This window comes from Dasypus novemcinctus, chromosome 27, assembly GCF_030445035.2.
Source record: "Dasypus novemcinctus isolate mDasNov1 chromosome 27, mDasNov1.1.hap2, whole genome shotgun sequence".
NCBI lineage: Eukaryota > Metazoa > Chordata > Mammalia > Cingulata > Dasypodidae > Dasypus > Dasypus novemcinctus.
In genome coordinates, this window is record NC_080699.1 from 13,784,161 (window position 1) to 13,805,752 (window position 21,592).

Sequence of the window (21,592 nt, forward strand, 5' to 3'; positions counted from 1 at the left end):
CAGGTTTACTGTGTTCATTTAGACCACTGACCAGACACAAGCTAAACAGAAGATCAACGGTGGGTTTTTCACTTTAGAATGGGCGCTTTTATGGGAGTCTAAAAAAATTTTCACTTTTTTCTCTTCCGCCCTGTGCTGGAGGGCTCAGAGAGTAAGGGGACGATACTGTCATCTCCCTCGCTCCTCCCGGGTCCCGAAAGCCGAGAGGAAGAGAGAGGCAGCAGCAATGGCCAGAGCCCTTGCCGGAAGCTCCCTCGATGCTGCTGTCCAGGGCGTCACCTCGGAACGCCTGGGCAGTGGCGGTCAGTACGGCCAGAGAGTGTAAAGCCGTCAACTGGAAATCTCCAGAACACTGGGAGGCGGCGGTGGCCGCAGGGCTGGCCAGGGGCTCCAACAGGAGGCGACCTGCAGCGGAGCAGACCAATCCCTCGCCGCCTTCAGAGGGAGCCCGAATCTACCTGCCCGGACACCAGGGGGAAGCGACTCTCACTTTTCATTGGCTGGCCCTTCCAGAGCGGCGCCCTTGCTTCACGTGCATTGGCTGCCGCTGCTGTCACGTCGCTTCGCCCCACCCACGGCCCCGCCGACGCCCAGTGAGCGTTAGGGACGAGTGATTTATCGCGGCCCAGGGGCGGGACTTGGCGCTCAGCTAGCCTCCCTCCTCCCCGCTCCGCGGCCCCGCGGCCCCGCCCCCGCCTAGGCCCCGCCTCCCCAACCAAGAGGGCGGGGCCCAGGCGGCGGCCGCAGCCGCCGGAATCTGCTGGAAACAGGAGGGCGCGCGAGCGGGCGGGCGCTCAGGAGGTGCTGAAGGGACAGTTCCCGCCGCCCAACTTGCCGCGCGGCGGGCGGGCGGGCGTGGCGGCGCCGGAGCCCGCGCGGCCGCGCCAGCCATGGAGACCATCTGGATCTACCAGTTCCGTCTCATCGTGGTCGGGGACTCCACGGTGGGCAAGTCGTGCCTCCTGCACCGCTTCACGCAGGGCCGCTTCCCGGGGCTGCGCTCCCCCGCCTGCGACCCCACGGTCGGCGTGGACTTCTTCTCCCGCCTGCTGGAGATCGAGCCGGGCAAGCGCATCAAGCTGCAGCTGTGGGACACGGCGGGGCAGGAGCGCTTCAGGTAGGGCGGCCGGGCCCTCGGCGCGCCCCCGCGAGGCTCGGGCCCGCCCTCGGGAGTGCTCCCCGCGGCCGCGCGGCCCCTTCGCCCCGCCCCTTCCAGGGCCGACTTCCTCCTCCGCAGCTGCGCGCCCCCCTTTGGCGCCCATTTCCTGCTCCCCAGTGCGGCGTTCCCTTTCCCGCGCGGACCCGGGGCGCCTCGCCGAGTCCCCGTCGCCAACTCCCTCAGCCCCTGCCCGCGTCTCCAGCCGCAACTCCGCCGCCCGCCTGGCGCCTCCGCACCCGCCACCCTGCTCCACGCGCCGCCTCCCCAGCCCCCACCCCGCCGCCGGCGCCCCCCGGGAACTGCGGAGTGGTGATGCCGGGGCCCTGCACCCGCTCACGGGGCGGGCCCAGGGGTGGGTGCGGGAGGGCTTTGGGCCCCGCAAGCACGGCTGAACCCCTGGGACTCCTGGGCCGTGACCCCGGGGTTGTGTCGTCCCGCACGGGACGCCACATCCCCCGGACCGTGACACAGCTCGGTTGGGTTTGTTTCTGCGTGTTTGTTTCGGGTGGAGTCGTCTTCAGAAGTTTTTCGTCCCTGGTAGTTTGGTGGGGGGAAAAAAGACACGTATTGAGATTTGTCAGGAACTTTCCCTCTGTTTTACCTGTGATCGGTGCCCAGCGTCGCAGGCTGGAAATAGAAGAGGTAATAACGTTCCTGAAAAGAAAAGGAGGGATCCCAGTGAAGAGTCTCTGAACGTTCACTGGGACCCCGACTCGTGTTTTGTGAATGAAGAGTAACCGACATTGTATGCACTTCTTGGACTTTAAAGATTGACCCAGATTTAAAGCCCATTTTAAATTTCTGGGATTCAAGGACACTTTTTTCTGAGAAGAGGAAGGTGAAATCTGGTAAATTTGTGTGTGTTCACCGCATTGTTATCCACTGGCACTCACTGAAGCGAGCGTTTTGAGGCCTTCGGCCAGTGCTCTGCTTGTGAACTGCAGCCCTCCTGGAGGGGACTTCCCAGGCATGCCTTCCCCGCACCCCGCCTCATCCCGGAGAATGAGATCAGCCTCTAGCTGTGAGAATGGGCCAACGTTCAGTGCTGGCTTCCATCCCCAGCTGTGACACTGATTCATGGAGATAATAAGCGTGCTGCTTGGTTTTCCTTTATAGTATGGAAAAATGGTAAGGCCAGCCCTTCCGAGAGGTCTTAAAGATTATGGATTTGATTTGTAGAATATTTAGAATTACATGAAGGAATGTGTTTTTTTTCTTTTCAAGAAGCCTCTTTTAATTAAAATGTTTTAACATTCCAGGATTGTGATCTCTAAGATCTCTTGAGTTTTGCCATTCTAAGGCTGCAAATTCCTTCACTTGTGATCTCAGTCATAGATGAACTCAGATACTTCAGGGTGAGAAAAACATTTCCTAATAGCGCTGGCTCTGCCCTCTAAAGTGAATGCAGTGAAAACATGTTCTTTGTCCCCTAAACTTCTACAACTATTGTAAATTGCAACTAGAGGGAACATAGTAAAATGCGTCTAGTTCTTCCCTTAAATTAGCTTCTCACCTTGACAAGAAAGTAAAACAGGTAATTAATTTGGTGGACTTTAAAGATCTTCCTGCTAAATCATTTTTAATGCCTTTTAAAGGATGCAGATAGTAATGTTTTATATAAATTAATGAAGCCAGTCAGTAACTCTCCCATAATAATGCAAAAACATTGAGAGAATGTTTATTGACAATGAGACATACTTTATTTTGTTTGACTCTTTACCAGATATGTTGATAAATACATAATATATTCATAACTTTAGCCCTCTAAATATTTGCTTTTCTTTGGCAGATCAGAATGTTTGCCATAAAATTGCATTTAAAACAATTACTTTTAAGTAATTCTGTGTCTTTCTTCAAGAAAATACTGATACTTATTTTGAATAGTACATATCATCGCACATTTTATTTCATGCAAAGGTGTTATAGTTCAGGAAAATTTGTTCCTGCTATTAGTCAAAATCATACCGTTAGAAATTTGTGGAGAATGCCATATTTGGAGGTTTATATTATTGATATTATGTTTTAGTGAGAATAAAAGTTAAATTGCTGTGTTAAGGATACTGAAAATTACAGTACCTTCACTAAAAATAAAAGTTTATTTCTCTTGTGAAACAATTCCAAAGTGAGGGGTTTAGGTTGGTGGAGTGCTTCTGCACCAGGCCATCATTTGGGTACCTTCTCTCTTATTTTTCTGCCATCCCTAGGACATTATCATCTTCTGCATGGACAAAAGCTGGGTTGCAGGCACATCTCCCTGTGTGGCAGTCAGGGGAAGGGGAAAGAAAAGATCTAAATCAAGCAGTTTTCTTTTAGCAAGTGAGATATATGGCACAGATCACTGTGGCTCCCAATTCATTGAGAGGAACCTTGTTACAAGGCCACACTTAGCTGAAAGGAAGACCAGGCTACCGTGTGCCCTGAAAGAAGGGAAGATGGATTTGGCATTGTGGCAGCTAGGGGAAAAGTGGCAGTTACCGCTTTCTACCATTTTAATCATCATAGTGAAAAAAGTTTAGCAGTAAAGAAAGAATATTGTTTAGTACAGAGTTAATAAGGATAAATGTATTGGAAAGGCTTAACTACCTTAAAGACCTTTTGGACATTTTCTTCTCTATTATTAGATACAGTACAGGATCACATACTGCATTTAATTATTACTGTCTCTTTAGTCTCTCTCTCTCTTAAATATGGTATTGCATGTAAGAATATAAATTTTGAACTTTTCCCACAAAAAGCTTTTCAAACAATATAAAGATAAAGTGAAGGAAGCGGACTTGACCCAGTGGATAGGGCATCCGTCTACCACATGGGAGGTCGTGGTTCAAACCCCAGGCCTCCTTGACCCGTGTGGAGCTGGCCCACGTGCAGTGCTGATGCGCGCAAGGAGTGCCCTGCCACGCAGGGGTATCCCCTGCGTAGGGGAGCCCCACGTGCAAGAGTGCACCCCGTAAAGAGAGCCACCCAGCACGAAAGAAAGTGCAGCCTGCCCAGGAATTGCGCCACACACATGGAGAGCTGGCACAACAAGATGATCCAACAACAAAAAAGAAACACAGATTCCCGCTGCCACTGATAGGAATAGAAGTGGTCACAGAAGAACACACAGTGAATGGACACAGAGAGCAGACAACTGGGATGGGGAGAGGCAGAAGAGGAGAGAAATAAATAAAAAGAAATAATAATGTTTTGAAACTCCTGTATTCAATATAGTACTCTCTTAGAAATCCATATCAAAGGCTCTAAGAAATACTGCAGTAAAGAATCTTGTCTTAGGGAGCAGTTGTAGCTCAGGTTGAGTGCCTGCTTCACCTGTACGAGGTCCCAAGTTTGATCCCACAGTACCTCCTAAAATATATATATATAAATAAGAAAAGAATCCTGTTCTAACTTTGATTAAACTAGCATCTCCCAAATTTATTTGAAGGGTTATCCCCTGCCATAACACTTTCCATATTTTATTTACATTTTAAGACTAACTTAAACTCATATATCCATATATCTATTTCCTTTTTATTGGTTTCATTTAAACTTAAATGAATGGTTTGTTAAATAAAAACTAAATAAATATTTACCGCGTTGGTGACAATGTAACACACAGGAACAGCTTTTAACAAATCATCAACACCCACCCAACTTTTTAAAAATTATAAATACAGTATCAAAACAATCCTGAACTTTTGTTTTAAGATTTATTTTATTTATTTCTCTCCCCTTCCCCTCTCCCCTCCCCCCCCCATTGTCTATTCTCTGTGTCCATTTGCTTCATGTTCTTTTTGTCCGCTTCTGTTGTCAGCAGCACCAGGAATCTGTGTTTCTTTTTGTTGTATCATCTTGTTGTGTCAGTTCTCCGTGTGTGCGGCGCCATTCCTGGGCAGGCTGGACTTTCTTTTGCACTGGGCGGCTCTCCTTACAGGGCACACTCCTTGCGTGTGGGGCTCCTCTACACGAGGGACACCCCTGCATGGCACAGCACTCCTTGCACTCATCAGCACTGCACATGGGCCAGCTCCACACGGGTGAAGGAGGTCCTGGGTATGAACTGTGGACCTCCCATGTGGTAGGATCCCATGTGGTATCCATTGAGCCAAGTACACTTCCTTAACCAATTAATTTTTAAAGGGCTGTGGGCAGTAAGTGCTGTTGGAAGGGACAGCCTTCAGAAATCAGGGGGTGACCTCTAACTAATATTAAACCTACTGGGGTTTCTCTGACTCTTTGCCTGCCTCTTTATCTCTTTTCTTCTAACTCCTATCTTCTAGTGTGTGTCTTTTTCTTCCCCACGGGTCTTTTTTTTGTTTTTTCTTTAAATATATTTTTATTTTGAAATAATTTCAAACTTACAGGACAGTTGCAAAAATAACACAAAACTCAGAGAACTCCAATGTAGCCCCCTTACACATACCCACATCCACCAACTTTTAACATTTTGCCATATTATTCCAGCTGCCTATCCAGCTATCTACCTACTTACCTGTCTCTCTATCCATATATCTATTGTATAAACATTGGCAAGTAGGTTGTATACCTCAAGCACCTTGAGCACCTAATATTGCCATGTACATATCCTACAAACAAGGATATTCACTAATATAACCACCTTACGTACAATTATAAAGTTCAAGAAATTTAACTTTGATAGAAAGCTTACAGTCTATATTCCAAATTTTTCATATGTCCCAATAATATCCCTTTGGGCATTTTCTCCTCCATTATTAGATCCAGTCCAGGATCATATGTTGCATTTGGTTGTTATTGTCTTTAAGTGTCTCTCTTTTTTTGAACTGTTGAAACATGTATACAACATGAGCTTTCCCATCTTAACCACTGCCAAGCATACCGTTCAGTGGGATTAATCACATTCACAATGTTCTGATACCCTCATCACCATCCATCACCAGAACTTTCCCATCATTCATAACAGAAAGCCTGCACACATTATGCATTAACTGCCCATTCTCCCTCCCCCTATCTCCCAGTAACCTACAATCTACTTTCTGCCTCTATGAAGATGCATATTCTTGTTATTTCAATGTGATAGCATACAATATTTGTCCTTTTGTATCTGGCTGATTTCATGCAACATGATATCTTCAAGGTTCATCTGTTGCAGCAAAGCCAGGAGTTCTGAGCAGCAGAAAAACCCAAACGGCACTCAGAGAGGTAGAGGAACAGATTTATTACGCACGGGCCCAGAGGAGAGTCAATCTCCAAATATTGAGCCCTGTTTTACCATTTTCATAGGTTTTATAGGATTTTTTGTGTACTAGCATGGCTCTTGCTCATTGGCTAATGCATTGCTAGGCGAAATTTTGCAAGTGGAGTTACAGAAGCAGAAGTCAGGTGCAAGGTCATGCTCTTGCGGGCTGGTTTACAGAAGTGGGGGGCAGAAGGGGTTCATTAGATTACAGAAGCAAGGGGCAGGAGTAGTTCATTTGATAGTCTCCTGCAAGGCCATGTTCTCATGGGCTGGTTTACAGAAGTGGGGGGCAGAAGGGGTTCATTAGATTACAGAAGCAAGGGGCAGGAGTAGTTCATTTGATAGTCTCCTGCAAGGCCATGTTCTCATGGGCTGATTTACAAAAGCAGGGGGCAGGAGTGGCTTATTAAATAGTTTTGTACAAGGTTATGCTTTTTTTATTTCTCAACACATCCATGTTGTAGCATGTATCAAAACTTCATTCCTTTTAATACCTGAATAACATTCCATGGTATATTTTTACCACATTCATCAATTGATGGACACTTGGGTTGCTTCTACTGTTTGGGTTTTGTGAATAATACTGCTGTGAACATTAGTGTGGATAAATGTCTGAGTCCCTGCTTTCAATTTATTTGGATATAGCTAGAAAAGGGATTGCTGGATTATATGGTAATTCTGTACTTACTGAGGAAACAACCAACTTTTCCACGGCAGCTGTACCATTTTACTTTCAAACGAGCAGTGCATGAGAGTTCTTATTTCTCTGCATCCTCACCACCACTTGCTATTTTCCATTGTTTTAATATCAGCCATGCTAGCTGTGTTGTTTTTTTAATTAGAGAAGTTGTAAGTTTACAGAAAAATCATGCATAAAATATAGAGTCCCATATACTGCCATATTATTAACACCTTGCATTAGTGTGGTATATTTGTTACAATTCATGAAAGAACTTTTAAAATAATTCTACTGGGAAGGTGATTTGGCTCAACAGATAGAGCATCCGTCTACCGCATGGGAGGTCCAGGGTTCAAACCCAGGACCTTCTGACCCGTGTGGTAAGCTGGCCCAGCGCAGTGCTGATGTGCGCAAGGAGTGCTGTGCCACGCAGGGGTGTCCCCTGCATAGGGGAGCCCCACGCGCAAGGAGTGCTCCCTGTAAGGAGAGCCGCCCACACGAAAAAAGTGCAGCCTGCCTAGGAGTGGCACCATATACATGGAGAACTGATGCAGCAAGATAATGCAACAAAAAAAGATGCCACTGACAAGAATACAAGCAGACACAGAAGAACACACAGCAAATGGACACAGACAGCAGACAACAGGGAGGAAGGGGAGAGAAATAAAACCTTAAAAAAAAAATAAAATAATTGTACTATTAACTTAGTCAATATTTACAAATAGGGCTTATTGTGTTATTCAGTTCTATGTTTGTTTTAAAATTTTTATTCTAGAAACACATATGCAACCTGAATTTCCCCCTTTTAGCTACATTCAAATATATAATTCAGTACAAATAATACATTCACAATGTTGTGCTACCATTGCCACCATCAATTACCAAAACTTTTACATCGACCAAACAGAAACTCTGTACCAATTAAGCATTAACTCCCCATTCTCCACCCCTGCTCTGGACCCTGATTACCTATATTCTAGATTCTGAGTCTGAATTTGCTTATTCTAATCATTTCATATCAGTGAGATCATACAATATCTGTCCTTTTGTGTCTGGTTTATTTCCCATTTATCAGAACTTCATTCCTGTTTACGGCTGAATAATATTCCATTGTATGTGAATACCTTATTTTATTTATACATTCATCAGTTGATGGACACTTGGGTTGCTTCCATCTTTTAGCAATTTTGAATAATATCACTGTGAACATTGGTGTCCAAATATTTTATTGAATCCCCATTTTCAATTATTTTGAGGATATACTTAAAAGTGGGATTGCCAAGTCGTGGTAATTCTATACTTAACTTGCTGAGGAAAAGCCCAACTGTTTTCTCCATTATATTCCCACCTATAATGGACAAGTGTTCCCATTTCTCCACGTCCTATCCAGCACTTATTTTCTATTTTTTTCCTCTTCTTTTCCTTTTTAACTTTTTATTATGGTAACATATATACAACTCAAAATTTCCCATTTTAACCACTTTCAAGGATACAATTCAGTGGTATTAACTGCATTCACAGTGTTGTGTTACCATCACCACCATCCAACACCAAAATATTTTCATCATCCCAGGTAGAAACTGTGCACCTATTAAACAGTAACTCCCCATTCCTCCCTGTCCTCCCATTCCTGCAACATGTAAACTACTTTCTATGAATTTGCAAATCTGGGTATTTCATGTAAGTGAAATCAGGGAATATTTTTCCTTTTGTGCACAGCTTCTTTCACTCAACATGATGTCTTCAGTGTTTATCCATATTGTCACCTGTATCAGGACTTCATTATTTATGGCTGAAAAATATTCCATCGTATATATATGCCACATTTTGTTTATCTATTCCTCTGCTGAAGGACACTTGGGTGTCCTTAATACTGCTGTGAACACAGTTGTACAAACATTTGTCTGCATCCCTGCTTTCAGTTCTTTGGGGTATATACTTAGAAGTGGGATTGCCAGGTCTTATGGGAATTCTGTATTCAATATTCTGAGGAACTACCAAATGGACTCAGAGCTTTGCAACTAAGTTGTTGACCTTTTCTGAGGAAAAAAGGAGTTGTTGGTCTGTTTTGAGCAGAAAAGGTATGCATAATAAATAAAAGAAGGAAAATATTGAAGCCTTTTAACCCTGGGACTTGGCTAAGTAGAAATCTGTCTTCAAAGCTGACCCTCCACATCCAGCCTCTCTGAGAAGAGCCAATTCACTTTGTGCCTCATTCATGAAACCTTCCCTTTTCCTCCTCTTCTTATTTATCATAAACTAGGTATATTTTAAGTACCAATTAGATTTTTTTTTTTTTGTATCCACCCTGAGATGGCTCCCTCATCTGTTAAAGAATATTTGCTGGAAGCTTGTATGGTACCATTATCTCTTTTCGTGCAAAGGAGAATGATTTGCAGTGTGGTCACAGTTATTTTTAGGCCCTCAATATACAGTATTACTTTCTAACCAAAGCAAGGAAAATATTTCTTTTCTTTTTTTCTTTCTTTTTCTGTGGTATTTGGACTTGTTACTTGCCTTTCTCTGCCTCAGTTCCCTTATCTGGAAAGATTATTGATTGCCTCGAAAGTTTCTCTCCATCTGTGAAATCTTCTGAAGTTCTAGTGTTCTAAATCAACAAGTTTTCGCTTATATCGTCAGTGTTGAGTTATTGATGAAGATGTAGAATGCTCATCAAGTGTTTAGATTGTAGTTAGGAGGAAATGCCTTTATATCTTATGTGCAGAATTAATTCATTAAGAAGAAGGCCAAAGGCCTTTCTTAGAAGAAATAAAGAAAAAAACAGATGAATTGGAATTCATAAAAATTAAAAACTTTTGTGCATCAAAGGACCAAGAAAGTAAAAAGACAACCACCAGGATGGATGAAAATATTTGGAAACTATATATCTGATAAGAGTTTGTATCCAGAATATATAAAGAACTCCTACAACCCAACAACACAAAGACAGACAACCCAATTTAAAAATGGGCAAAAGACTTGGATAGACATTTCTCCAAAGATATACAAATGACCAATAAACACATGAAAAGATGTTCAACATCATTAGCCATTAGGGAAATGCAAGTCAAAACCACAATGAGGGGAGCCAATATGGCTCAGTGGTTGAACGCCAGCTTCTCCCATACAAGGTCCGAGGTTCAATCCCTGGCCCGGTGCCTCTTATATTTAGGTGGCAAATCCATTTTGAGTTAATTTTTGTATATGGCATAAGATAGGGGTACACCGTCATTCTTTCACTTAGGAATAATTCTGCTACACTACTCTTCTCACCCCACCCCCACCCTCATACAACCATTTTTAACTGCTGTGTCCCCTAATTTTACTGCCACGTTTGTAAAACAGAAGGGCAAATAGCTTTCCACAGTTATAACAGTACAGATAACTGAGAGCAAACACCTGTGGCAGCAGTGGCCATCAAACTCTCCCGTCAGTGCTGTACTCAGTGGCTGTACTGCTACCCTTGTAGTGTGCCAGTAGTATGCCCTGTCCTGTGTTTGTAGACTCAACTAGTGCTTTCCATTGTGTGTGTGTATGCATATACTTGTGCTCGGCTCCAGTGAAATGGAGAAATTTGCATAAGGTCTTTTGCCCTGTTTAAACAATGAGAAGTGTTTTGGCCTTCAGCAAAGTTATTAGCATATACTAAGAAAAGATGCCCTAAAGTTTCCTAGGTACTATGAAATAGCTGTCCAATCCTTAAATGCTGTCCAATCCCTTCTGAAGAAGTTGAGATCAACCAGGACAGTGATTTATTTAGCTTTACTTTATATCAGACACTGGAGATACAAAAATAAATAAGGTATCAGCTCACATTCAAGAACCACGCAGTCTGTGTACTGGGTAGGGTACAGGTTGCCCTGCTGTAACAAAGAGACCACCCAAATACGGAAACGTAAATAAACGAGAAGCTTATTTCTCTCCTCATAGTAGTCCGAGGTGGGCAGTCCTGGGCTCTCAGGGTGGCTCTGCCTCAACACCAGTTTCCAGTCCCTGCCATTTCCTAGCAGGCAGGAAGAGTGGAGGAAGCCGAGACAAAGGCTTCTTCAAGTAGGTGAACTTCAGATTGCACACATTGCTTCTCCTCATGTCCCATTGGTCCAAACTTAGTCACAAAGCCACAGCTAACTACAGGAGAGACTAGGAAACAGAGTCTTTCTAGAAACTCTTAGTGGTCTATTACTAAAGTAAGACAGGGAGGATAGATTCCAGGGACAATTAGAGGACTTTCTCACAGACTTACAGCAAAGAAAAATAATCAGGTAATTGCAATAAAGATGTTAAGTATTGAGATCAGTTCCAATGGCAGAATAAAGGGAGGAAATGTCATCTGTACCTAGAATGAAAGCCAGTTCAGAGAATGGACGCCAAAGAAGCTGGTGCTTGATCCTGGGGCATAAAGGATATGTCCGTAATAAAAGAAATAACAATAGAAAAATAAGTGGCTTTCAGTTTGAACAACTATATCTATTTTAGCTAAAGGACAATAAAAGGAATTTTCAAAGCATAAACCCGTGGGCAAGTAAGGAAACAAAGCAACAAAATTTTGGAAGCAGGTAAACGAAGAGAGGAATGATAAATGAATTAGTAAATTCAAGAATTTCTAAAGAAATAATATATTTCCAAATATTCAGGAAATAGTGGCACCAGATACTTCTTGAAGAGAGTGTTAAAGTAAAAATCATAGATGGTCAATCTGTTTAAGATAAAAATTGAATCCTTATATCCCCTCCACTACTTCACATACCAGATGCCTTCCCCTAACCCCAAACCACAAAGAACTGGAAATGTATTCTTTGAAAAGAATTAAACAGAGGATCTCTGACTGGAAGAACCAGGCCTAATTAAAATTGGGGTCCCATATTAAAAGTGAGGGCTTTCACCAGAGGTTCTGAAGGGAGGGAGAGGGAAGAATAAGTGTAACATGGGGGCATTTTTGGGACATTGGGATTGTCCTGCATGACACTGCAATGATGGATACAGGCCATTATCCATTTTGTCATAACCTATAAAATTGTGTGGGGCAGAATGTTCACGGTTCATAGCAATGCTTTGATATGTGTTCATTAATTGTAACGAATGTACCAGACTATTGAAAGATGTTAATGTGGGAAAGTGTGGGAGGGGGAGTGGGTGAGGCATATGGGAACCCCCTACATTTTTTATGTAACATTTATATAATCTAAAGCGTCTTTAAAAATAAAAATATAAAATAAAAGTGAAGGCTTTAAGTAAATGTATAAATGTAAGATTCTGAACTGTCTAGCCCTCTTCCCCCACTCACCCCCTAGATTGCTGGCAGCCAGATCTTCACCCTTCAAATAAGGTATTGGTGGAGTCATTTCTGAAGAATCTGACCAGCCCAAGAGGAAAGACCTAAAGATACCAACATTAGAATTTCCTCAATTAAATGACCCAGCCTAATCAATTTACTGTGGGGTTTATAGTCCCATTGAAAAATTAACGGGAATATGAAGAAATCTTTACTATGAAACCTAGGGACCAAAACAAACAAACAGAGGAAACAACTGGAGAAAAGGAATTACTAAGGGAGAAGGGAAGGTTAAAAAAATCTGTCCTTAATTTCCTTAGAGAGATAAGAGGAAAATATTGCAGTCATAAAAGGACAGTGTACTGTGCTGTTGTTGTTGTTTTTATCCCCCTCCCAGCCTTGTGGCTTTTTGCATGCTGTTGCTCTCTGTGTCCATTTGCTGTGCATTCTTCTGTGTCTGTATTTATTTATTTCCCCTCCCCCTTTGCATCTTGCTTGCTGTCTGATCTCTGTGTCCATTCACTTCGCGCTCTTCTGTGTTTTTGCTTGTCTCCCTTTTTTTGTTTTGTCACCTTGCTGAACCAGTTCTCTGCGGCGCTTCTGGACCAGCGGCTCTCCGCAGTGTGCGGGCAAGCCTGCCTTCACAGGGAGGCCCCGGGATGTGAACCAAGGGCTTTCCATATGGTAGATGGGAGCCCAACTGATTGAGCCACAGCCACTTCCCAGCGTACTGTTTTTAAAAAGAATATTTTAATAACAAAATAACTTTGGAAATAAAATTTTTAAAATGAGACAAGATAAGATTGAGAAAATCTCTTTTTAAAAAGGTGAAAAAGACAAAAAGATTTAGAAAATAGGAAAAACTATATTTAAAACATTAGAAGACCAGTTCAAAAGTTCCAGTATATAATATACAATCAGGAACTCCAGAAAGACAGAACAGAAAAAACATAGGGGAGAAATTGTCAGTGAAATAATTCAAGAAATTTTTCCAAAATTGGAGGACCTGTTTTCAGATTAAATGGGCTCACATAGTACCCAGCACAATGGATGAAAGAAGTCACTCTAAAGCACATCATCATGAAATTTCAGAAAACTGGGACCACAGAGAAGTTCCTGCAAACCTCCAGAGAGAAAAGGCAGGCATAAAAAAAGATCAGGGATCATATTGACTTCAGACTTCCCAAGAACAATTAGTGGAATAGAGAAATGACTTCAAAATCCTGAAAAATTCTATATCTAACCAAATTATCATTCAAGTATGAGAGCAGAATAAATCAAACATTTAAGATTTCAAAATATTAACTCCTGGGGAGCAGATGTGATTCAAGCAGTTGAGCGCCTGCCTCCCACAATGTAAGTACACTAGTACTTTAGAAACTGTGGATGTCTCAGTATGGGGAAAAAAATACCATGCAAATAGTAGACAGAATAACTGGGGTTGCTACACCAATATCAGATATACTTTTAAGTCAAAACTGTTGCAAAGGACAAAGAATATTACTATATATTGATAAAGGCGTCAATTCAAAAAGAATATAACATTTTTAAATATATATGCACCTAACATAGAGCCCCAAAATGCATGAAGCAAATATTGACAGATTTGAACAGAGAAATAGATGAAGGAGACTATTAATAGTAGGAGACTTTACACCACTTTTAATAATAGATAGAAAAAATAGACAGAAGGAAATAGCAAACTTGAACCATACTATTAACAAACTAGACATACCAGACATATATAGGACACTTTACTGAACAACAGCAAAATACACATGCCTCTCTAGTGCACATGTATCATTCTCCAGAATAGACCATATGGTAGGCCACAGAACAAGTCTCAATATTTTAAAAAATTTTGAAATCATACAATCTTCTCTGACCACAATGAATGAAGCTAGAAATAAATACCAAAGGGAGAACTAGAATACTCAGTAATGTGTGGAAATTAAATATTGCACACTCTTAACTAACCACTTGGTCAATGAAGAAATCAAAAGGAAAATTAGGAAATACCTCTAGGCAAATAAAAACAAAGACAATAGCAAAGCAAAACTTAAGAGATGCAGCAAAGGCATTGCTAAGAGAGAATTTTATAGCTCTAAATGCTTACATTTTAGGGAAAAAAAGAAGATCTCAAATCAGAGACTTGACTTCACATCTGGAGATTTTAGAGAAGGAAGAGCAAATTAAACCCAAAGTGAGCAGAAGGAAGGAAATAACAAATATTACTGTGGAGATAAATGACACAGAAAAAAACAACAACAATAGAATCAACAAAACCAAAGTTGGTTCTTTGAAAAAAATCAATAAAATTGACAAAACTTTAGCTAGACTGACAAAAAAAAAAAAAAGAGGACACAAAAAACTAAAATTAGCAAAAGAAATAACAGAAGGGATATTTCAAATGAAAAGAATTATAAGAGGATATTTAAACAATTCTTTATATATTATAACAAATTAGATCATCTAGATGAAATGGAAAAATTCCTAGGAACATGCAAGCCATCTATACTGACTCAAGAAGAAAGAGAAAAATCTTAACAGACCAATAACAAGTAAAGAGATGGAATCAGTAATCAAAAACCTAATAAAGCAAAACCTAGGACCAGATGGCTTCATTGGGGAATTTTACCAAACATTCCAAGAAGAATTAACACCAATCCTGCTCAAACTTTTCCAAAAAAGTGAGGAGGAGAGAACATTTCCTAACTGATTCTATTAGGCTAGTATCAACCTACATCCCTAGCCAGGTAAAGATACCACAAGAAATGAAAAATCTCTTATCAATGAAGACGGAAAAATCCTCAACAAAATGCTAGCTAGCAAAATCCAACAGCATATTTAAAGAATTTTATACCGTGGTCAAGTGGGATCTTTCCCAGTTATGCAAGAGTGATTCAACAAAAGAAAATCAATTAATGTAATACACCACATTAACAGAACAAAGGGGGAAAAAAACACATGATCATCTCAATTGGTAAAGAAAAGGCATTTGCTAAAATCCAGGATCCCTTCTTGATTAAAAAAAAAAAAAAACTCGGAAAACTAGAAATAGGAGGAAACTTCCTCAATATGCTAAAGTACATATATGAAAAACCCACAGCTAACGTCATACTCAGTGGTGAAAGATTGAAAACTTCCCCTCTTAAATCAGGAACTAGACAAGGATGCCCACTGTCACCACTGTTAGGCAACATTTTACTGGATTTGTATTTTTTTTAAGTTTCCTAAGCTGCTCATACAAATGCCATGTGACAGAATGGCTAAAAAACTGGGAATTTAATGGCTCATAGTTTTGAGGCCAGGAAAAAGTCCAAATTGAGGCATCATCAAGGCAATGCTTTCTCCCCAAACACTGTGGCATTCTGATGCTGGCTACTGGTGATCCTTAGCTCTGGGCTCCTCTGTCACATGGCAGTGAACATGGCAGCCCCTCCTGGACCCTCTCTTCTCTTTCAGTTTCTGTTGACCTTCAGCTTCTTGCTTCCTGTGGCTTTCTCTGTCTAAATTTCATTCTGCTTATAAAGGACTCCAGTAATAGGATTAAGACCCATCCTGACTGAGGTGGGCCACACCTTAGCTGAAGTAACTTCATCAGAGAGTCCTATGTACAGGGAACTGGACTTGGCCCAATGGATAGGGCATCCGTCTACCACATGGGAGGTCCACGGTTCAAACCCCAGGCCTCCTTGACCCGTGTGCAGCTGGCCCACGTACAGTGCTGATGCACGCAAGGAGTGCCCTGCCACGCAGGAGTGTCCCCTGCATAGGGGAGCCCCATGAGCAAGGAGTGCGCCCTGGAAGGAGAGCCACCCAGTGCAAAAGAAAGTGCAGCCTGCCCAAGAATGGCGCCACACACATGGAAAGCTGACACAACAAGATGACGCAACAAAAAGAAACACAGATTCCCGGTGCCGCTGATAAGGATAGAAGTGGTCACAGAAGAACACACAGTGAATGGACATAGAGAGCAGACAACTGGGGTGGGTGTGGGGGGGGGGGGAAGGGGAGAGAAATTTTTTAAAAAAATCTTTTTTAAAAATCCTATGTACAGGGAAACGGACTTTGGCCCAGTGGTTAGGGCATCCGTCTACCACATGGGAGGTCCGCGGTTCAAGCCCCGGGCCTCCTTGACCCGTGTGGAGCTGGCCCATGCGCAGTGCTGATGCGCGCAAGGAGTGCCGTGCCACACAGGGGTGTCCCCCGCGTAGGGGAGCCCCACGCGCAAGGAGTGCACCCATAAGGAGAGTCGCCCAGCGTGAAGGAGGGAGCAGCCTGCCGAGGAATGGCGGCGCCCACACTTCCCGTGCCACTGACGACAACAGAAGCGGACAAAGAAACAAGACGCAGCAAAAAGACACAGAAAACAGACAACCAGGGGAGGGAAGGGGAATTAAATAAATAAAAATAAATCTTAAAAAAAAAAAAAAATCCTATGTACAATGGCTTCATACCCAAAGGAATGAATTAAGTTTAAGAATATGTTTTTGTGGGATAAATAAAGCTCCAAAACAGCACAACATTCTACCCAGAGCAATTGGGCAAGAAAAAGAAATAAAAGATATCCAAATTGGAAAGGAGAAAGTGAAACTTTCCCTATTTGCAAGTAGCATCCAATATGTAGAAAATCCTGAAAAATCCACAACAAAACTACTCAAGTTAATAAATGAATTCAGCAAAGTGGGATATAATATGAACACGCAAAATCAGCAGTGTTTCTATATACTGGTAATGAACAATATGAAGAGGAAATCAAGAAAAATTCCAATTACAATAGTAACCAAAAGAATCAAACATCTATGAAAGATCCACATATGTTCATGATTGTTTTGTATGTTTGCAACCTCCTTAATAAAAATGTATTTTAAAATATGTATGAAAGATGTTAAGAACTGGTACATGAAAAACTACAAGACAGTGCTAAAAGAAATCAAAGAAGAACTAGCAGAGGTTGGTTCGTGAAGGTTAAGGAAAGAAGCTATCTCCATTACAAAAGTGCAAGGTGAAGCAGCGATGTAGGAACCACAGCAAGTTATCTAGAAGATCTAATTAAGATAATTAATGAAGGTGGCTACGCTAAATAACAGATTTTCAATGTAGGTAAAACAGCATTTTATTGGAAGTAGATGCCATCTAGGACTTTCATAGCTAGAGAGAGGTCAATGCCTGGCTTCAAAGCTTTAAAGAACAGGCTAACTCTTTTGTTAGGGGTTAATGCAGCTAGTGACTGTAAGTTGAAGCCAATGCTCATTTACCATTCAGAAAATCCTAGGCCCTTAAGAATGGCACTAAATCTACTCTGCCTGTGTTCTATATATGGAGTAACAAAGCCTGGATGACAGCACATCTGTTTACTACATAGTTACCTGAATATTTTGAGCCCACTCTTGAGACCTACTGCCCAGAAAAAAAGATTCCTTTCAAAATATTATTGCCCATCGACAATGTTCTGGTCACCCAAAAGCTCTTATGGAGATGTACAAGATGAATATTGTTTTCATGCCTGCTAACACATCCATTCTGCAGCCCATGAGTCAAGAAGTCATTTTGGGGAAACAGATTTGGCCCAATGGATAGGGCATCCGCCTACCACATGGAAGGTCCAAGGTTCAAACCCAGGGCCTCCTGACCTGTGTGATGAGCTGGCCCACGTGCAGTGCTGATGCGTGCAAGGAGTGCCGTGCCATGCAGGGGTGTGCCCCACATAGGGGAGCCCCACGTAGGGGAGCCCCACGCACAAGGAGTGCACCCCTTAGGAGAGCCGCCCAGCGCAAAAGAAGTGCAGCCTGTCCAGGTATGGCGCCGCACACACAGAGAGCTGACGCAGCAAGATGATGCAATGAAAAGAGACACAGATTCCAGGTGCCATTGACAGGAATACAAGCGGACACAGAACACACAGTGAATGGACACAGAAAGCAGACAGCTGGGGTGGGGGGGAAGGGGAAAGAAATAAATAAAAAATAAATTTTTAAAAAAGTCATTTTGACCTTCAAGTCTTATTATTTAAGAAATACATTTTGTAATGTTATAACTGCCATAGATAGTGATTTCTCCAATAGATCTGGGCAAAGTCAATTGGAAACATTCTGGAAGGGACTCACCATAATCACTACCATTAAGAACATTCAGAATTCATGGGAGGAGTTTGGAAACTAATTAATTAATAGGAGTTTGGAAGAAGTTGACTCCAGCCCTCATGGATGACATTGAGGGGTTCAAGACTTCAGTGGAGGAAGTAACTGCAGATGTGGTAAAAATAAAAAGAGAACTAGAATTAGAAGTAGAGCCTGAAGATGTGACTAAATTGCTACAATCTCATGATAAAATTTGAACAGATGAGCAATTTATTTTTATGGATGAGCAAAGAAAGTGGTTTCTTGAGATGGAATCTACTCCTGTTGAAGATGCTGTAAACACTGTTGAAATGATAACAAATTGTTTAAAATACTGCATCAACTTAGTTGATAAAGCAGTGACAGAGTTTGAGAGGATCAACCCCAAATTTTAAAGAAGTTCAACTGTGGGTAAAATGCTATCAAACAGCATTGCGTGCTACAGAGATATCGTTCGTGAAAGGAAGAGTTCGTGAAGATGGCAAACTGCATTGTTGTCTTATTTTAAGAAATTGCCACAGCCACCCCAACCTTCAACACCACCACCCTGATCAGTCAGCAGCCGTCAGCATCAAGGCAAGACCCTCCCCCAGGAAAAAGCTTATGATTTGCTGAAGGCTCAGGTGGCGGTTAGCATTTTTTAACATGAAAGTATTTTATTTATTTATTTATTTTGTCTTTGAAAAAGTCTTTTTAATGGTATTTTTGAAAGGTACGTATATTGGTTTTTTTAGACATGCTATTCCACACTTAATAGACTACAGTATAGTGTAAACATAAATTTATATGCACTGGGAAACCAAAAAATTCTTGTGACCTCGTTTATTGTAATATTCACTTTATTACAATGGTCTGGAATTGAACCCACAATATCTCAAAGGTAAGCCTGTATTTAAAGTGCTGAAAGCAAAAAATTGACAACCAGGAATTTAATCTGGCAAACTTTCTTTTAAAAATGAGGGAGAGATTAAGACATTCCCAGATAAACAAAAGCTGAGAAAGTTTATTACCACTAGACCAGCTCTACAAGAGATGCTAAAGAGAGTTCTGCAGGTTGAAGGTAAGGACAATAGAGAGTAGCTTGAAGCTGCATGAAGAAATCAAGATCTCTGGTGAGGGTAACAACATGGGTAAATAAAATTTCAGTATTATTGCATTTTTTGTTTGTAATCTACTTTTTACTTCCTACAGGATCTTAAAAGCAAATGCATAAAATGCAATAATAAATCAATGAGTTTGGACTTATAATAAACATGTAGATTGTGACAAAAACTGCCTAAAGATGGAGAATGGGGAAAAGACATAGTTTTTGTACACTGTTGAAGTGAAGTTGATATCAAAGCAAATGAGACTTTATGGATTTAGGATGTTAAATTTACGCTCCTGTAAAATACAGAGAAAATACTGGAGAATAGGCAAACTCATCGAGGCAGAAATTAGAATACACGTTCAGAGATTTGGGGCAAGGCTATGGAGAGTCAGTGCCTAATGGGGGTAGTGTTTCTGATGGGGGAGAAGGGAAAGTTGTAGTAATGGACTAGTAATGGACTGTGATTAATCCCATTGAATGGCTTACTTGGGAATGGTTGATATATAGGAAAGTTTATATTGTATTCCCACAATTTAAAAAAACACAAAACCCTGAAGAGACAATGACAATTAAATGCAGTACATAATTCTGAATGGGATCTAGAAAGAAAGGAGAAAAGGAAAGGGACATTATTGGAACTTATGAAAAAATTAGAAGATAGACTGTAAGCTTTTTATCCTTATTCTTAGGAAATGTACATGGAAGTATTGTGTTCAAGGAGCATGATGTATACAACCTATGTTTAAGAGCTTTAAAAGTGGATTAATAAATAGATATATAGATACATAACTAAATAGATTGATATGATATGGCACAAAGTTAAAATTGGTGGATCTGGCTATCCAGGGTGGTGTAGCAGTTTGATATTATTGATGAATTCCAAAAAGAAATATTCTATTATGTTTGTAAACAGATCTTTTCCTCTGGGCATATTGGATTATATTGGATTCATAGGTTTACTTGATTAAGTAATTTTGTAAACTTCTTGTGCCAGTAGTGTGTTGAGTCCCCACCCTTTGGTGGGTAGGGACTCACAGATGAAAGCCACGGCAAAGGACAGAGTTAAGGGTTTTTGATGTTGGAGTTTTGATTGTGGAGTTTGATGCTGAAGCCTTAAGCTGGAGCTCCAGGAAGAGAGGAACCCTAAGCCTGGAAAGAAGCAAGCTCTGGGAAGAGAGGAACCCAGGAAGCCTGAACCCTGGCAGATGTCGGCAGCCATCTTGCTACAACATGTGAAAATAGACTTTGGTGAGAGAAGTAACTTAGGCTTTATGGCCTGGTATCTGTAAGCTCCTACCCCAAATAAATACCCTTTGTAAAAACCAACCAATTTCTGGGATTTTGCATCAGCATCCCTTTGGCTGACTAATACAGGTGGGGGTAGGTGCGTGCTGGAGTTCTCTTTATAGGGTTTGCATTATTTTTATAACTATCCTATAAGTTTGAACATATTTCAAAATAAAAAGGTTTTTTTAAAAACACAGTGAGGTATCATTTCACACCCACAAGAATGGCTACTATTAAAAAATGCAGAATATAGAAAGTGTTGGAGAGGACATGAAGAAATAGAAACACTCCTTCATTGTTGGGCAGAATGTAAAATGGTGCAGCCACTGTGGAAAACAGGCGATTCCTCAGAAATTTAAATACAGAATTACATGACTAAGCAATCCCCCTTCTAGGTTTATACCTAAAAGAATTGGAAGCAGGGACTCAAACAAATATTTGCACACTAATGTTTGTATTAGTGTGGCATTACTCACGGTTGCCAAAAGATGGAAGTAACTTAATGTCCATCAATAGATAAATGAATAAATAAAATAAGATATATACATACAATGGAATATTTATCAGCCATAAAAAGGAATGAAGTTCCAATATATGTGACAACAAGGGTGACTCTTGAAGACCTCATGTTAAATGAAATAAGTCAGATGCAAAAGGACAAATATTGTATGATCTCACTGGTATAAAATTACTAGAATAAGCAAATTCATGGAGTCAGAAACTAAAATATAGGTTACCATGGGCCAAAGTGGGGATAGGGAAAGGGGAGTTAATACTTAATTGGTA

General features: G+C 41.3%; 1 protein-coding gene across 1 annotated transcript in view; it reads left to right on the top strand.

Annotated features, from left to right (window-relative positions):
- Positions 1-723: 723 nt before the first annotated feature.
- Positions 724-21,592, top strand: part of RAB39A (RAB39A, member RAS oncogene family) — a 35,448-nt gene continuing 14,579 nt past the window's right edge. Inside the window, exon 1 of the mRNA XM_004470848.3 lies at positions 724-1,117. Coding sequence (XP_004470905.1) covers positions 891-1,117 — 227 coding nt within the window. The 5' untranslated portion in view covers positions 724-890. The remainder of the gene's footprint in view (positions 1,118-21,592) is intronic.